This window comes from Corella eumyota, chromosome 2, assembly GCF_963082875.1.
Source record: "Corella eumyota chromosome 2, kaCorEumy4.1, whole genome shotgun sequence".
NCBI lineage: Eukaryota > Metazoa > Chordata > Ascidiacea > Phlebobranchia > Corellidae > Corella > Corella eumyota.
The window spans coordinates 16,437,610-16,453,385 of NC_137491.1; the positions used below are offsets into that span (position 1 = coordinate 16,437,610).

The 15,776-nt window shown below is 32.8% G+C and overlaps 2 protein-coding genes across 2 annotated transcripts in view; one reads left to right on the forward strand and one right to left on the reverse strand.

The window, feature by feature from the left end:
• LOC145742526 (titin-like) overlaps positions 1-10,396 on the forward strand; it is a 65,302-nt gene extending 54,906 nt beyond the window's left edge. Inside the window, exons 95-116 of the mRNA XM_082560303.1 lie at positions 78-288; positions 518-638; positions 836-1,005; positions 1,207-1,568; positions 1,720-1,982; positions 2,393-2,574; positions 2,950-3,187; positions 3,436-3,559; positions 3,686-3,840; positions 4,085-4,349; positions 4,644-4,854; positions 5,026-5,213; positions 5,474-5,696; positions 5,886-6,118; positions 6,444-6,749; positions 6,928-7,110; positions 7,479-7,689; positions 7,937-8,212; positions 8,429-8,720; positions 8,803-9,103; positions 9,491-9,664; positions 9,842-10,396. Coding sequence (XP_082416429.1) covers positions 78-288; positions 518-638; positions 836-1,005; positions 1,207-1,568; positions 1,720-1,982; positions 2,393-2,574; positions 2,950-3,187; positions 3,436-3,559; positions 3,686-3,840; positions 4,085-4,349; positions 4,644-4,854; positions 5,026-5,213; positions 5,474-5,696; positions 5,886-6,118; positions 6,444-6,749; positions 6,928-7,110; positions 7,479-7,689; positions 7,937-8,212; positions 8,429-8,720; positions 8,803-9,103; positions 9,491-9,664; positions 9,842-10,396 — 5,244 coding nt within the window. The remainder of the gene's footprint in view (positions 1-77; positions 289-517; positions 639-835; positions 1,006-1,206; positions 1,569-1,719; positions 1,983-2,392; positions 2,575-2,949; positions 3,188-3,435; positions 3,560-3,685; positions 3,841-4,084; positions 4,350-4,643; positions 4,855-5,025; positions 5,214-5,473; positions 5,697-5,885; positions 6,119-6,443; positions 6,750-6,927; positions 7,111-7,478; positions 7,690-7,936; positions 8,213-8,428; positions 8,721-8,802; positions 9,104-9,490; positions 9,665-9,841) is intronic.
• Positions 10,397-11,206: 810 nt separating this feature from the next.
• Positions 11,207-15,109, reverse strand: LOC145742527 (multiple inositol polyphosphate phosphatase 1-like). The gene is made up of 7 exons (XM_082560304.1): positions 15,084-15,109; positions 14,498-14,646; positions 14,059-14,207; positions 12,914-13,125; positions 12,529-12,699; positions 11,762-11,979; positions 11,207-11,533 (listed from the first exon to the last, which is right to left on the reverse strand). The coding sequence occupies exons 2-7, from the start codon at positions 14,621-14,623 to the stop codon at positions 11,207-11,209; spliced, it is 1,203 nt and encodes a 400-aa protein (XP_082416430.1). The 5' UTR covers positions 14,624-14,646; positions 15,084-15,109.
• Positions 15,110-15,776: the final 667 nt, after the last annotated feature.

The window sequence follows — 15,776 nt, forward strand, 5'->3', positions numbered from 1 at the left end:
TTCTATATTTTTGAAAGTGTGTTTTGTAGAAATTATAAAAGTTATTTTAATATAAATTAAACTTATCTTTTGTATAGGTTGTTGGTCTGAACGAAAATTTAGAATATCAGTTTCGAGTTTGTGCCGAAAACATGGCAGGCATCGGCAAATGGTGTCGCCCTTCCGACTCTTATATTTGCCGTGACAACGTCGATGCCCCAGGATGCCCCCAGGTAACAGAAGTTGCGTGTGATCACGTGGTGCTGGAATGGAAAAAGCCCGAGTATGACGGAGGAGCAAAAATAACTGGTACTTCAAGTTTTTTCGTAACTATAAGTTTTTTAGCAAATGTGTGTAAATTTAACACTTGAAAGTTCAATATTTTGCTTCAGACTCAAAAATATTATAAAAACTAAAAATATTATAATCTTTATGAATTTTATTAACAACTTAGGCCCAACGTAGACAGACAAAATTAAATAAACATATTTTCGTTTAAATTTATATGTACATAGTAACATATTTTTTTGTATTAAAGGTTATATTGTTGAGCGAAGATTATACCCAGAAGGTCGATGGTTAAAATGTAATTTCAGTAACGTTATTGAAACTTGCTTTAACGTGACCGGGCTTAACGAAAAAAGCGAATATGTGTTCAGGTAATATATTTAAATTTTGAAATTAAATTTTACTAATAATATTGTTTGCTTCAAATATTAAAAAGCCTGAAAGTTAGTCTTGGACGCATTGGTGTACAACTACTTCTTTGTCATATTTCAATAATAATAATATGATGTATTTTTAACATAACTTATACCGACGTGTATGTAAAGAAGATATTTTTTTCTGATTTTAGGGTGTTTGCTAAGAACTCGGCCGGTAGTATTTCCGAATCATCTGATATTTCTGAAGTTGTTTTATGCAAAGATGAACACATCATGCCAAGAGTTCAGTTTGATTCTAAGCTAAAAGATACCCTCATCACAAAATCTGGGGAAAATATTAAAATTGAAGCTAGAGTATTCGGTAAAATATTCAAAAACAAACTCTAGAGAAACACATTGTGGTTAAACTAAAAACATAGTAAAAGTTGTTACACTTTCATTCAACGTTTTCTAATGATAAATATTTTTTAGAAATCTCTTACTTAATTGTACAATGAAAAAAACATTTTCTAAACGTTTTGAAATATTTTTTTAACGTTTTGTTATGACGAATTTTTTTCAGGAAAACCTTACCCAACTCTGCAATGGCAAAAAGACGGCGAAATTTTAGAAGAAACTAACATGGTGCTTGTAACAAACGAAGAAGGCAAAAGCTGTCTACACGTCCGCGATGCCAGACGATTGCACTCCGGGAAATATACTTTAGAAGCTAGCAACCCTGCTGGAAATCGCAGCATTTCGATCAATGTTAAGGTTCTCGGACGACCCGGACCACCAGGTGATGTCACGGTTTCTGATATTACGTCAAGACGGGCAAAAATATCTTGGACTGCGCCAAAGAATGACGGTGGAGCTCGAGTTAGGAGTTATGTTGTGGAAAAGAGAGAAACTAGCAGATTGGCTTGGACTTTAGCAGCAAACGAGGTAAAGTTTTGACAAGTTTAAGGCATACTTTATTGTCTATATGATAATTATAAAAAAATTTTTTGACTCCTAGTTATTTTACGATTTACTTTGTTTTGACTCCTAGTTATTTTTGACTCCTAGTTATTTTACGATTTACATGTTCATTTAGCTTAAGGGAACTAGTGTTCGTATAAGCAACCTTCTGCAGCACAACGAATACGTATTCCGTGTAATGGCCATCAATAAATATGGTATTGGCGAAGCCCGGGAATCAGTCGTAGCAAAGGCGGAAAATCCGTTCCTGATCGCCGGCAAACCTGGTCAACCTGTCGTCAGTAATATCACGTGTGATTCATGTGTAGTCACGTGGGATAGGCCGACGACTGACGGCGGTGCTGTTATCACCAACTACTTCCTAGAAAAACGAGATAGGTAAGTTGTCGTAAGCCTAATGATAATAAGTATTAAAATACTGTTTGTAAAAAATATGTCTATGAATTACATGCATTAATATTTAGTAATTTTTTATATATGATATCCTGTTTTATTCCTTTGATTCATGATATTTTCTTTTGTATATAGCCCACATTGCACTTTTTGTTATAAAGGTTTTAGGTTTATAATTTTTTTATCAGTTTCGATATATTATATGTCAAAATGCTATTTTCCAGGTTAAGACTTTATAAACAAAAGCTAATAAAATACAAATACCACCCAATTAAAATTTAAAAATATTTAATTTTATAAAATCTGGCTAAAATCACTGATAATTTAACTTTATCCACAAAATATGTATTTGAATTTCAAACAAATTTCTAACACACTTTAATTAAATAAAACAGAAAGGGGACGCGTTGGATAAGAGCAACGCGAAAAACCATCACAGATTGTAGATATCGTTTAACATCTCTGACGACATCTGCGGAATTAGAATTCCGAGTTGCCGCGGAAAATGCCGCCGGAATTGGCGAACCGTCGGATCCATCTTCTTACGCTATAATTGAAGATCCAGTTTATCCTCCAGGTAGTTTAAATTTTGATGTTTTCATTAAATATTTAAAAAAATTGTAGCTTTTATTTAAACAAGTCGAATGTTGTATTCTCTAGGCTTTCGAAAAGTGTTTTCAAATCAAATTTATTAAGAAAATAGTAGAAGTTACAAATAAATAGCACTATTGTGCGCCCTTCATTTTATACTCTATAAATTGTTTGAATGTTTTAATATATCTATTGATTAAATATTGTAGTTAATGTTACTACCTATCATCTTTTGTACTGAAATATTTAAAAAAAATCGACGATCAACTTGCACTAGCAATCTAATACTGTGTTATTCCAGTAAACTATGAACTTAACAATTCGTAAATCTTTAAAAATTTTATTAATAATTTGTTTACAGGCTCTCCCACCAAGCCAAGGACTTCCCGAACCACCAAAGAAACCGCTACTGTTGTCTGGCAAAAACCAGCTTACGACGGCGGAAGTGACGTCACCGGTTACGTAGTCGAGTGTGTGGAGGTTCAGGGTGACGAAACCCCGGACGAAGAAGTGTGGGTCAAATGTCCGATGTCTGACAGACACTCAAAGACCGAATATGTTGTAAGAAATCTGTCAGAAGACAAGGAATATAAAATCAGGTTAGTTGTTTTGTAAAATAAAATATGTTTAACTTTGTTTTATTAAAGTTTAAATGCTAATTAATGTATTTTTTTAAGTTTTAAAGGTAAAAAGGTAAATTTAAAAAGGGCGAAGTTGTAATTTTATTGTAAATGGTATGCTAATATCTTGATTTACAGTTTTAAGTTGATAATATTACTAAGCTTATACTAATCCTACATATAAAATGTGTTTGACTGTGTAAATAAAATATGTTTTTTTTAAACAGAGTTGCTGGTGTTAACAAAGCTGGTGTGGGTGAATTTGCTGAGGTGTGTGGAAATGTTGTAGCTCAAGATGTATTAGCCCCCCCTGAGATGGATATGAACGTCAGCACTCGACAAGCATTAAAGGTGTGTAGCTTACCCATGATAACATCATATTTATCATGTTTTTGAATGTTTGACATTGTAATATATTTCGTTAAAACATATAAAACCTAGATATATTTGTAATATTTTCTCATTTTGTTTATGCAGATTCGTGCTGGCAATGCACTTTACTTGCTCTCAAATTTTATTGGAAGTCCAATACCGACCATATTGTGGCAAAAAGATGGTAAAGATGTTCCTGAAACTGCTCATATTGAAACAACAGAGAAGACAACTACGCTGACAATTGAAGACGTATCAAGGTCTGTAAAAATCATATTATTTTATAAACAATTACTTTAACCTAGGTGTTGTACAATTACATTTGATTAATGAATAGGAAGGATGTCATGTCGTTTAAAAGGGCATAAAAGATTTAATTTATCTTTGATATTGCAAAATGCTAATACACTTTACTACATTATTAAATATACAACTATCAAAAATATTCAAATTTAATAAAAACTGATTTATATTTTGTTGTGACTTCCTTATATTTTGATTTAGATTCGACTATGGAAAATATACCCTAAAACTTGTTAACAGCGCTGGCGAAGAAAGCTTGGATATTAACGTCGTTGTACTTGACACACCTTCTACACCAGAGTTACTGAAGGCGATTGACTCCACCACTGACTCCGTGACGTTGAAATGGTCTCCACCAATCAACGAAGGCGGAAGCATTATTAATCATTACGTCATAGAGAAGAAGGAGACAACTAAAAAGTCGTGGTCGACGGTTACCTCGAGTTGTGTTCGAACAACATTCAAGGTAAAATAAATTGTAAAATGAATTATATTGCATTCTGCCTTTTAAAAAGTTTTCTTTTATTAATTATTATACCCGTTTGTACCCGTTTGGCCCTTAAAAGTAGTTGTTAAAATTTTTAATATCTAATAAATACCTGATAATCATTCACTAAAGATGTAAGAAAGCGCAGTCAAATTGAAGGGGTTACCTATGGCATAATACTTTAATTTATGCTTTAGTTTAAAGTGCAAAACACTGTTTATTAGGCCTATAAAAGGTGCTGTCTTATCTTAACATAATAAACTATTGTATTAGGTTCTTAATCTTAACGAGGGTAATTGTTATTATTTCCGTGTAATGGCCGAGAACGAATACGGACTAAGCATTGCGTGTGAAACTAAAGGAGCGATCCGAGCATCGGAGATTCCTAGTCCTCCGTCGCGGCTTGATATCGTTCAAACTACCGCGGAAAGCGTCACTCTTTCCTGGGGTAAACCTGACACTGATAGTGGGGCTAAAATAATCGGTAAGTATTCGTTAATGTAATTTATCCACAGTTCGCACTTATTATAGAAAGTTTATTTTTTTAAGGCAATGTATTTAAGTACTTTTTAAATAGTAAATTAATTATTTTTTTTATTTATATTGATTTTATGAGGTAAACAGTATGTTAAAGTGGTTTAATTTTACAAATCAGGGTATTTGGTTGAGTACAAAGACGCTGCAACAGACCAATGGAAGCAGTCTGCGCAGGTTAAACACCAAACTGCTACAGTAAACAGACTGGCAGAAGGACGCGACTATCACTTTAGAGTTAAAGGACTTAACGAAAACGGACTTGGTGATGCTAGAGAGACGTTACAACCTGTGACAGTCTGTGATGAGGTAGTTATATTATTTAAAACTTGTTATTGCGTATTTTAAATAGCTAAGGTTTTTAAATATGCTGTATGTTTAATGGTATGGCGGTAGTAAATGTACCTATAAAAATTTCATATATGTTCTTTTTCTTTCTGTGTTAAAAAAATTATTTAAAATAGTTCATGAAGAAAAATTTTTAATTGAAGGATTACAAAATTGTATTTGTTAGTTAGCCTTTTTTGTTTTAGTTTTTGTTCTTAAAATTACTTTTCTTGTTTTTCAAGGTTGTTGCTGCTGATATTGATATGGGCGGAGCCTCAAACTTGACTTATTACGCAAAGAAAGGAAATGACGTCACGGCGAAAATAACTCTGAAGGGAAAACCGACTCCGAGTGTAACCTGGAAGCGAAATAAAAACGAGTTAAAACCGACGACTCGAATCAACGTGGAGAATATTGAAAACTACACAATTCTAACCATAAAAGGTGCAACATTTGTTCAAAGTCGTATTACAATAACATTTAGATTGTAGGTTTAAGTAAAGATCAAATATTGGGCACTTTGTAGATTATTTTGGTATAAGACAAACTTGAGGTCAAATAAGCGTGGCATTACATTTTTTAAGCATTTTAAAGTTCGGGTTGTTTGTTTTTTTGACTTTTTTTAATGATGGTTTATTTAATCTACTTTGTTAGATTGCGTTGTCGGAGATGCAGGTGACTACGAATTAACTGCATCGAACTCAAAAGGAAAAACGAGCGTCCCAGTTAAGGTCGTTGTTTACGATAAACCAGGAGCTCCAAAAGGTCCCGTCCGGTTCGATAAAATATCAGCTGATTCGATTACTCTATCCTGGGATCTTCCAATTGTTACCGGAGGTTGCCAGGTTTCGAATTACATTGTAGAGAAGCGAGATGTTACTCACACGGTCAGTAAACACATTACTTAATTATGTAAATATTTATTTTTTGTAGACTATGCCTTAAGCGTTGTCGTTATTTATTGTCAATGAATATCTATTATTTTCTATAGCTGATAGGATTTAGTTAACAATTTTGTTTTTTTTGTTTCTTTATCCTCGATGTGGTGAGGTCGAATGCGCGACCTAAACATAGAGTGCCAACAGTTACCCCAACTCAGTCTGCATTTGCCTGTGGCAGTTCGGGATATTATAGATTATCATTGATCGAATTTACATTGACGCGAAGTTTAAATATCAATATCTTGATTAAATATTTTAACTTAATACTTAGGCTTGGACTCTGGTTTCTGCCGCCTGCGCCCGGAACACTGTAAAAGCAAACCGACTTCACGCCGGTAAGGAATATTTGTTCCGCATTAAAGCCGAGAACCGATTCGGTACCGGACCCACCCTGACCTCCGATCCGGTTACCGCGCAGCACCCGTACAAAATTTCCGGTGCACCAAGTCAACCGAGCGTCGTCAAGGTAACGAAAGACTCAGCTACGCTCAAATGGAGCGAACCGGTCAACGACGGTGGTTCCCCGATTGTGGGATACAAAATGGAGCACAAGGATCGGAATTCGATTTTGTGGCAGGTAGGGAAGAGTTGTCATAGTAACGATTTAGGAGTATTTTTAATATATTTAGATGTCGAAACTTGTTTGAGATATTAGCTTACTTTTGTTACAAAAAATAATAAATTAACCTTACAACATCAAAAAGAAGCTTTAAATAAATTTCAAGATTTATTTTAAATTATAATTTCCGTTTTAGAAAACCAACAAAACCACGATCCAAGGCTCGCAGTATTGCGTTACTGGCCTAGATGCCGGACTCGAATACGAGTTTAGAATTTACGCCCAGAATGCTGCTGGATTTAGTAAATCAAGTCGAGCTTCGGATCTTGTTTTATGCAGGGATCCGATCGATCCACCTGGACAACCTGAACCTATACAGGTAATAGTTTGTGTTAGAACTTTTTAAAGTAATTTTTGTTTTTTGAGTTAATTTTTAGTTTTTTATTTAGTTTTTTAAACCTAAGGCCAGTTCATGGTTTATGCTTTTTTTTATAACATTTAAACTTTTTTCTCTTATAAGTTGAGTTATTTTTTTAAAAATTATTTATAAGAAAACTATTTGAATAATAAAGTTACTAATATTCGACAATTTTTGTTAAGAAAAGGGTATTAGGTCAATGTTTGCTGTTTTTATAAAATTTTTATTTTTAAAATTATTTTTAATAATTATTTGCTAACTTTAAATAAAAAATTTTATATTATTCTTGACCTTCAATGAATATTAATATTAAAATATATTTTATTTAGGTTGGCGGTAATTACGTTACACTCAAATGGGACAAATGTATGTACGATGGTGGCAGCAAATTAGTTGGATATATTATCGACAAACGTGAATTACCATATGGAAGATGGTTGAAGGCCAACTATGGTAATGTTTCTGAGACTACTTATAAGGTGGAAGGTCTGCTCGAGAAGAAAGAATACGAATTTAGAGTGTTTGCTAAAAATGCACTAGGTAAGAACTGTGGTTGTTTTTAACTTCAAAATCTTTATATTTAATATTTACAAATTGCTTGTTAAAAAAGATTAAATACCTAAAATGGTAAACTAAAGACTTTGTTGTAACCAAATTGAATCATCGTTTTAGTCTTAATAATTCACGTTTACATTTATTAAAAATTAAGCCTTACTTTTAAAACAAATGGGAATATTATAAAGCAAACATTAAGATGTATTTTAAAATTTAATAAAATATTTGTAAGGTTCAATTTCTGAGGCATCCGAAATCTCGTCATCTGTACTCTGCCGTAATGAATTAGAAGCACCAAGCTTTGAGTTTGACCAAGCATTGCGAGACGTACAACTAATCAGAGCTGGCGACACAGCCAAGTTTATTGTGCGCATCTTCGGCAAGCCAGCACCTTCTGTGCGATGGTGTGTTGATGACAAGGATATTGAGGCTTCGAAACGAATTAAAACCGAGAATTTTCCGACTTATACTTTGCTGAGTATTTCCGATACTTCAAGGCTTGATACGGGTAAGATATTAGAATTAATTTTCTTTGTAGTCTGGATATCTTTTGGTAAATGTTGAACTATTTTTGGTATAAATCCTCAACTTTATATATTAAACTTATTTTTATGATTTTAAGTTTTGCACTACTTATGAAACTTTTACTAGAAAAAAACCTGCTTTCTATTTTAAACACATGCGTTTGATGTGTTAGTTTATTGTCAAATATTTTTAAATTTAGGCTCATATTCAGTCTATCTTGAAAACGAGGCTGGTGAACGATCCGTTTCGATCCAAATGAAAGTGCTTGACGTCCCCGCTGCGGTGCGCCATCTCGAGGTTGAAGATTTAAGCGCAAATTCTTGTGTTTTGAACTGGAATGCGCCATTGGCGGACGGCGGTAGTGACGTCACCAATTACGTTGTCGAAAAACGAGATATTAATAGAGTCAGCTGGACTCAGATTGCTTCCGATTTACAAGCGCGCACGATCAGAGTTCGTCATTTAATGAAAGACACTGAATACATTTTTAGGTATTTAGTGGTGCAATCTTACTATATTTATTGATATAGCTTTGTTTGAAAATTCACTAAACCTAATTAAAATTTCTTACAGAGTAAAAGCTGAAAATAAATTCGGACTCGGAGATGCATCTGAAACAAAGCCTGTCCTAACTCAAAGCCCGTTCAAAGTCCCGAGCGAACCGGGAAAACCGGAGGCCTCCAAAATTCACCGCAAGGGTCTGGTCTTGACCTGGGCCCGTCCTTCTAACAATGGTGGCTGTGATATCAACAACTACATTGTAGAGAAGCGGGAAAAACTTGGTGCAAAATGGTTGCGAGTGACTACTCATCAGATCTTGGATTGTAAACTAAAAATTACTGGATTGAAGGAAGGATGCGAATATGAATTTCAGGTCGGTGTTTGTTTTGTAATTCTTTTTCCTCGATGTGGGCGGGAGGACTTCAGAACCTAACAGTAACGTCCACCCCCTAAACAGTAAAATTGACTTTTTCAGTTTAGAATATTATATATTAGAATTTCCTTATACTTAAACTGCTAATTAAGTGTTGGCTTAGCGAGGGCTTATACCGCCTTACTCGAGGGCGTTACAGCATTAGTACAGTGGGGCGAACATTTTTATTTTTAGTAATTTTTTTATGTAAATAAATCTAAGTTTACTTGTACAAAACAAATTACCTTTATCAAAACAATATTCTTTTACCTAAATAATTTAATCTTAAATTAGATACTTGTAAAATCACAACAAGAATAAACGTAACATTTTATGTTCTTTGTGTAGGTGTCGGCTGAAAATAGCGAGGGAAAAAGTCAACCCAGTGTTTGCTCAGATCCAATTTTATTGAAAGATCCAATATTTGTACCCGACATGCCTCGTTCGCTCAAAGTGATCGACACAACAAAAAATTCTATTCAAGTTTCGTGGACGGCGCCATTATTTAACGGTGGTAGCGAGGTAAGTAATTTAGATTCAAATTTTAATAAATCAAAGAAAAGCGGTGTTAACTGTACATCTATATGTAATTAAACTTCTTTAGCCTGTACATATATGTTGTTAAATGGCTCTAGTCTGTGCATACAGCCATCAATGCTTTAAATATTTGTCCGTTATCAGCAATTTCCTCTATTACAGATATCAGGATACTTGGTAGAGATTCTTCCAGAAGACGAGCAGGACGAAGATGAACCTAATTGGAAAATGTGCACTCCGGAGATCGGAGTTCCGTTGTTGCAACATAACATTACCGAGCTAGTGGAAGAGAGGAAATATTTAATTCGAGTAATTGCAATCAATCTTGCTGGTCAGAGTGATTCATGTGATCTTCCGGATGCTGTAGAGCCCAAGGACATCCTTATTGCTCCCGAAATTGAGTTGGATGCGGATGTTGGAAAGTTTCTTAACGTAAGAGCAGGAGGAACGATCAGATTGTTCAACAACAAAAGTGGAAGACCGGCACCTACTGCAAAATGGGAAAAGGAGAATGGTTTGGTTAACTCTAATGCAATAATCGAAACAACTGCTACTTCAACTCTTCTTGTTATTAATAACTGTTGTATTAACGATGCTGGAAAATACATCCTAACATTGGAGAATTCGTCCGGAACAAGGAATCTTCAAATTACTGTTCGAGTTTTGGCATGTCCTGGTCCAGTAAAAAATCTGCTTGCTGAAAGCAACCACACTTAAAATGATCATCAATTTTTTGGATTATTGAAATTAAATTTTGTTGCTAGTGTAATAACCTTCTATGTAAAATGTCTATGTTGTTGATAAAACTTAATAATGTTTGGTCATGTGGTTTATTTTATTTATTTAACTAATACAATTATAAAAAAAAATTTAAGTTGTATTTTTTTAAATTTTCTATACCATTTAAATGGTATTGAGTTTAAAAAGACCAAAAGCAGAAAATACCAAGTTTTTTAAAAAGGCAAAATATTTAGCCTTACAGCAAAACAATGTTTACGTTTTTTAAGATTGTATTTTTTTAACACTATTATGATATTCTTTTTATAATAATATTAAGTATATATTCCTTCGAAGGGTAAGACTTAGATTATCCTAAATTTAAGTTTTAAACCATCAAACAACGACATTCTTAAACCCCTGTTGCAACACAAGCTTTACGCAGCTGTTTGAAAGCGTGCACGCAAAGTTTTAATTTTACCACGCCTGTTTTAAACTAGAAAAGCACATTTTCCTCTTATTTTCCGTAAGCGCATTTTAAAACCCGGGTTTAAGTTGGCCTACATAACACAGCTGGCTGCGCGTTTAGGCTTAAGAGTCCAAATAGAACTTGATATAAGGCATTTCGTATACATGTAATTAGGTTTCTAGTTAGTACAGTACATATATAACAATAATAATAGGGTGTAGTGAATGGCAGTATTAGTAAACGGAACTGCAACAAATACATGTGATAAAAGTTTCGCAATATTGTGTTAGTTTATTATATAAGTATCTAATATAGTTATTATATTTTTAGTCATTGTATATTTAATCTAACGAACATATTTCATCCTGGTTACATTCTCTATCAGAGCCAGCTACAAATCGTTCATAATACTTCAACATCGCGTCGAGATCACACATTGTAGCATCTTTTTCGTTGTCATTTATACAAGCAGGGTTGAGTACCAACTTTTCATTCCATAATATTTGAACCTTGTAGTCAGAATATGAGGCAGGACATTGGTTATTGGTTCTTGCAGGACATTTATATAGAACAAACGCAAGATTTCCAGCACTTGGTATCATTCGACTTGTTCGAAAAACCCTGTCTTGTTGAGTTTTGATGTTACCAGAGCGCGGTGGATTGTCCACCTAATCATGTAACATATTTATATATTTTAAAAGTTTTAATTTATTTAAAATGTAGGTATTTTAATACTTTTGTGTATAATTGAAAAACTGTTTGATTAGAAAAGTATAGTCAAGCTAATCTAAAAATGGAATATGTGGAGACTGACTTACTTGGAATTACCAAGAAAACTTAAGAAAGACTACCAAGGTAATCTTATTTTTATTTGTAGTAAAAAACTAATAATTTACCTTGTATAAATCAAAGTTAGCTGCTGTTGTGAAAACATTAAAAACATGGCCAAACCGAAATCTGCCTTTTAAATATGTTTGATTCAGTCTGTTGTAATCGCTAGCTAGTTTTAGAGAGTTGATAATTTCTTTCGAGTGAAAGCAGTTTTTTTCTCTTACCACAGGAAAAACAAGACCACGTTGTGCCCAGTTATATAAGTCAGTAGCATATTCCAAATCTATTGAGCATCATTTTAAATTTTTTATTGAAAGGTCGACTGCACGACCTACGTAGGGTAACATCAATTACCCCGACCAGTCTCAAGTTGCCTTTGGCAGTTTAAGACAATATAGTTTATAATTGCCTGAATATTCAGCTGCTGATCAAGTGTTGGCTCAGCAAAGTTTATTTTATACCTGTTTATAATGTTTATTTCAAGTAAGCTTAAGCATGAAGCAGTTGGGATCAAACACAGGACCTCATGTAGTGAGGCCAAGTGTTCTGACCACAACATCACGCTGTCGGTAAAACTGTTTATTATATTCTTACTCGAGGGGCTTACTGTGCTATAACATTAGTTTTGTAAAGTCATATTTTCGTGGCTAGATTTTACAAATGTTTAATTATAATATTTCCAAAAAAAATTATTGATAGTAAAAAATGTACAATACAACAATGGACGGGTAACTAACTGTTTTAAAAAACGCGTATAATCTGTATTGATAACATTGGAACTTAAATCAACAAAAAACGCCTTGTTTAAAATAAAATTTTTTAATTTATATACCTTCAAAATCGTCGTTAGTAAACACAAAACACCAAGGCCCCGACCTTCGTGTAACCCAGCGTTCATAATAGCAGGCATCGTACATTTTTAGCATGAGACTTACTGGTACATTTTCTTCGGGAACGCCAAGTCGAATGGCCACATTTTTAGCTAATCTTAACATACGTCTACCTTAATTTTAAAATAATTTTAGCTTGACAATTAGCATAGATTTATAGGGTAATTTCTGAATATGGTAAATTTAGCACATTTAACTATAAAACTTATTTAAAAATTATTTATTTAAAGGAGTTGGGTATTTTGTTCCGAAAATATAAACAAATTTGGAAACATATTAAATAAATTTGACATTACAAAAGTTTTTAGTTTTAAGATCAACTTTTACCTTTAATAAATCTGTTGTATTGCGATGTTGAGTTTGGGTTGTTTTTTACGCGTTCCAGAAACCTGGGGCAACTCTCTCGCAAAAGCGGGTCACGTGATTTCGGTGTGACGCTGAGGTTCGGCATCGTCACGTTTCCTACTTTGTCTCCGTAGATAGCTCGGGCAAAAACTCGCATCGATTGACGGGTTCTTGGTGTGTCAGTGCTAGTAAATCTAATAAAACACATTAAGCAAGTGTAACGTTTAGTAATATTGTTAATAACGTTCTGATCGCGCTTTTTGCTATGCAGGCTTTAGTTAAATGCTTAATTATTTTGTATTTTTTGGGGGTGGTGTAATTTGGCCAGTTACGTAAGACTGTTAGTCTACTTGATTAATGCTTTTATTTGGTTAGTTCTAACTAGAGTGCTTGACATGTACGTGTTATGCGTGATTGCGAGTTTCTTATTTCGTACCTTCGCTATGTTTGTATTGTATTATATTTTTAGAGATCTATTAGCTTAGGTTTTATATTTTTCAATAAATTGTAATAGCCGTTACTGAATCTGCAACCTACTACATACAATTGGCCATTTAGTGCAGAGTTCTGGACTAATACTAGTACCAAATTAGAAATAAGTTTGCTTTAAGCAAATATTTTGGTAACAAATGCTTTTTAAAGGTCATTTAAAAATTTATTTTTAGAGTTATAGCGCATTGGCGAATATTTGGAGTAGTCTTAATTTTAAGAATTTTTTTGAAACGCAAAAAATTTTCCGCCAAACTAATACAACATTTTTCAAAATATATCAATATCGTGTGCTTGTCCACAATAGCATGATGTTTGTTTTGAGCTATTTTAATCTGCATTATCGTCTTAAAAGCATAAATAAAAGCATGACCTGCAATGACTTTAAGCTGATTTTACCAGCGCAAATCGTAAGTTTGGACAAAGCGTTTTTTCTAACTTCTTGCAACAACAAGGCATAATTACAACCAAATAAATAGCAATGCTAGCCTGACAATATTTAACCCTTTAATTTATGTTTAGTTTGCTTGTCTAAAATGGCTTGATTTTTAGGATTCTTCAGATTCAAAAAATGTAATTATTTTGTTAAATTTTTTGATGTGGTATTTTAAATAAAATTTACAAAAGGTATAATTTACTTGTAAAAATCTGGCGAATTAGATGTGGAAAGTAGTTCGGTAAATTTTGTTTGAAAATTTGTAGCCACCATTCTAACTTCCCGATCACCATACGTTGTTTGATTTTGATCGTTGAAAGTATTTGTCCAAATTTTCCAATCCCGTATAGCCTAAACAAGAAATTACCTAACATTTAAGTACAGATTACTTCTAACTAATCGTAATTCTTGGTAAAAGGCACTTAAATTTAACTTAACGTATTAACAAAGTTGAAAAATTATTGTATAAACAAATCGAAATAGTGGAGCTTGACTGACCATATATGTATACACATGCTTTAAAAATATTACAACTGTTTGTGATACCCAAGCATATAGATAAAATTTCGATTAAAAAAAGGTTTAGACCTGTATCAAACTTATGCTAATTTTTTAAATTAGTTAATTGTTAAAAAAAACACCTGGAGATTTTTGGAGCATAACCTTGCCGTTGAGGTGGTGTTCAATGTTCGAGCAAAATCGTAAAGCTCGTGAAATATTGGTACAACATTTTTAGAAGGATAGCGAGCACCGTGACGTACAGTCATATATACAAAAATAGGTGAACATTCTGAAATATCAAAATGAATTTTACTTGTAAACGTATGCTTGTTAAGCTTGTTAAGTTATTCGATTTTCGATACTATCTTGTTAAAAACTTGCTTTTTTGCTTAACTATGTAGACTTAACCACTTATAATTCTACCCAATCAAGATAATATGCTTTTTTATTTCTTGGAATAAGATGTTTACTTAGTTCTTCTTGATGTCGTATATGTAGTATATAACCATAAATTAAGCCTATGTTAAATAGTGTAGTCTGAATTTGCTGTTAAAACTGTTATGATAACATAAAAAACCGTCCAGCATTCTATAACTTTGCTAAAAACAAATTAGTATTGATTTATTATATTCTACTAATTTTTTATTTGAATCTTTTATTTATACAAATAACATTTAAAAAACAGTTTTAATTAAATTTAAAGTAAAAGTAAAATTGTTAAGATACCTGAAGGGGTTTGCAGCTTAGTTAAGTTTCCCCTCACATCTTCGTAAAATGTTTTTGTTCCATACAATTTGTATTCATTTTTGCGTTTGAAACAAATTTGCTTTTGACTAACTGTATTCCGGACAAATAAAGCAATCAGATATAAACCAATTACCCATTTTACCAACATGTTTTTGACTTGGATGCACAAAAGGTGTCTGATACAGAAATGCAACTATTTAGCGATGCTTTTTTTTAGAGCCGTCGGCGTTATTAAGATTAAAATAATTGTTTAAAAAAACATTTTTTGGCATATACTTTCGCATAGCTCAAAACAATTTTATATACTTTCGCATAGCTCAAAACAATTTTATATACTTTCGCATAGCTCAAAACAATTTATACCAACACATCCAATTTATATGTCGTTTTTAATCGATTTACTAACTTTTAATTATTTATTGAAACAAAAAAATGTCAAACAAAAATAATAAAAAGTTTTACCACTTAAATTACGTTTGTTAAAAAAAAGTTTTGTTAATTTATTTTCCACTTTAATGTAATGAATAAGTTTTATTTTCATTTGTTTAAGGCAAACTTTGGTTTTACCAATGTAGCTTACACTTTTTTAAGTCGACAATGGCTGCAAGTCATTACAAAAAGGAAACTATTAAATTTGGTTGCAGTCGGTAATTAGATTTTCTTTTAAACTTG